The following is a 1,802-nucleotide window of genomic DNA, read 5'->3' as shown; positions in this document are numbered from 1 at the left end:
TAATACGAGCCGAACACGAACACAAATATTTAAATTGAGCCAAACACGAACACTGTTCATGAGTCGATTTTGAACACGAGCTGATTTCAAACATGAGCTGTTTCGAACGAGTCGAACACGAGCCAAGCCTAAATTCGCTCAAGCTAGGCTCGTTTACAGCCCTAAACTAACACCAAAATTAAATTTAATATATTTACATTTATAATCTTTTGCTGGTGTAAACTCATGCTTCAAATTGTGTATTTAACTGTTAAAAAATATATATTGATGGTGACATTTTTGATGTGATGTTTAGTATGTGAAGGGTATGTATGTAAATATGAATGTTTAGGTGTTAGATATATAAATTATGAAAAAATATTATACAAGTGTGGTATTTATGTAAAAGTCTCTATTGTTTTATGACAATAGTAATTATTTTCATCATAATTGTGCAGACACAGTCACAAGAACATCAATGGAGTAAGCTTGAAGATATTCTGAGAAGGGAGATCAGAGAAGAAAATTGTACAGACCCTAAGAGAATGAAGCTTACCAGAGATGAAAGCCAAGGAATTCCAAATTTGAAGCTAAGCTTGCCACCAAGCTCATTGCAACAAATATTGTCTGTTAATAGTTTCGCGAAAGAAGAAGAAGAAGGAGAAGAAGAGGAGGAGGAGGAGGAGGAGGAGACTAAGCTCTCCCTTTCTCTCTCTCCTCCCTCTTTCAGACCATTAAAGAGAACAATGATGAGAACTGAGATTGATTTTTTGAACAGAGGAAGCAGGAAGAAACCAACTCTAGGGTTTAGTGCTTCAGAACTCAGCCTGTCAATTAGGGCATTGGAGTGAGGCATTTTTGGTATTTGGTAATTTCATATAAAGCTTAGAGGATAGCAGTAGCCTGAAAGCCAAGGGTTTTAGGACACTAATACCATCCGAAATCAAGCCATTGATGTTCATTATATTTATTGAGAAGAGATTTGTTTATTAGGGTTTTACAGAGATACATGATTGGATTATTGTTGTCTCAACTTTAGGCGATGCAATAAAAATTTTGTTAGCTACAAATTTTGTGTTTGTAAGTTGAATGAAGTCGATGATGGAGACGTTAGGGTTGGGGCTTAGTGTTAGGGTTAGGGTTAGGGTTAGGGTTAAATGATTTTTCATTATAGCTTAGTTTCTCGCTGTCTATTTAATATTTATTTTGCATTATGAAAAAACTATCTTATTTTCAACTTTATTTTTTATGGTGGGTAAAATTATTAAATATTTATTTTTTTTAAATTATTAGAGAAAAAGTAATTAATGGGGAATAAAATTACTAAATTGCTTAAAGTACATAAATATATATATATATATAATAAAATGGGCATGAGGGATAATTACATATTATATATCCATGCTGGATCTTAAATAAATTATCATAATTCTGTCATTTGAGAGTGATGACAGAGACATCTAGCTTAGAAAATAAGGATTATTCTGGTTGAGTCAAGGCCAAGGGATAATAATTTTTAGGATTAATTAAACTTATTTTTATATAGATAATTTATAGGAAAATTTAAATGCATACCACATAATTTCTTTTTTATTTACAATCTAACACCTAAAGTTTGATATTTACATTTGTAACACTTTCGCGTCATGTACGTACGTGTATGAAAATGTCTACTTAACTTCTTAAAGATTATTCTGCTTGGGTCAAGGCCAAGGGATAATAATCTTTAGGACAATTTACAGGCATACCACAATTCCCTTTAAATTACAGATCTAACCCCTAAAGTTTGGTATTTATATTTATAGCACTTTGGCATCATGAGC

General features: G+C 32.2%; 1 protein-coding gene across 1 annotated transcript in view; it reads left to right on the top strand.

The window, feature by feature from the left end:
- The window catches only part of LOC110022262, a 3,831-nt gene extending 3,001 nt beyond the window's left edge, over nucleotides 1–830 (top strand). Inside the window, exons 6-7 of the mRNA XM_020721109.1 lie at nucleotides 438–604; nucleotides 758–830. Coding sequence (XP_020576768.1) covers nucleotides 438–604; nucleotides 758–830 — 240 coding nt within the window. The remainder of the gene's footprint in view (nucleotides 1–437; nucleotides 605–757) is intronic.
- The last annotated feature ends 972 nt before the right edge of the window (nucleotides 831–1,802 follow it).

This window comes from Phalaenopsis equestris, unplaced genomic scaffold (genome assembly GCF_001263595.1).
Source record: "Phalaenopsis equestris unplaced genomic scaffold, ASM126359v1 Scaffold000180, whole genome shotgun sequence".
In the NCBI taxonomy this organism is placed as follows: Eukaryota; Viridiplantae; Streptophyta; class Magnoliopsida; order Asparagales; family Orchidaceae; genus Phalaenopsis; species Phalaenopsis equestris.
Note: the sequence above shows the minus strand (reverse complement) of the source record. Positions and strands in the feature narration are given on the sequence as shown.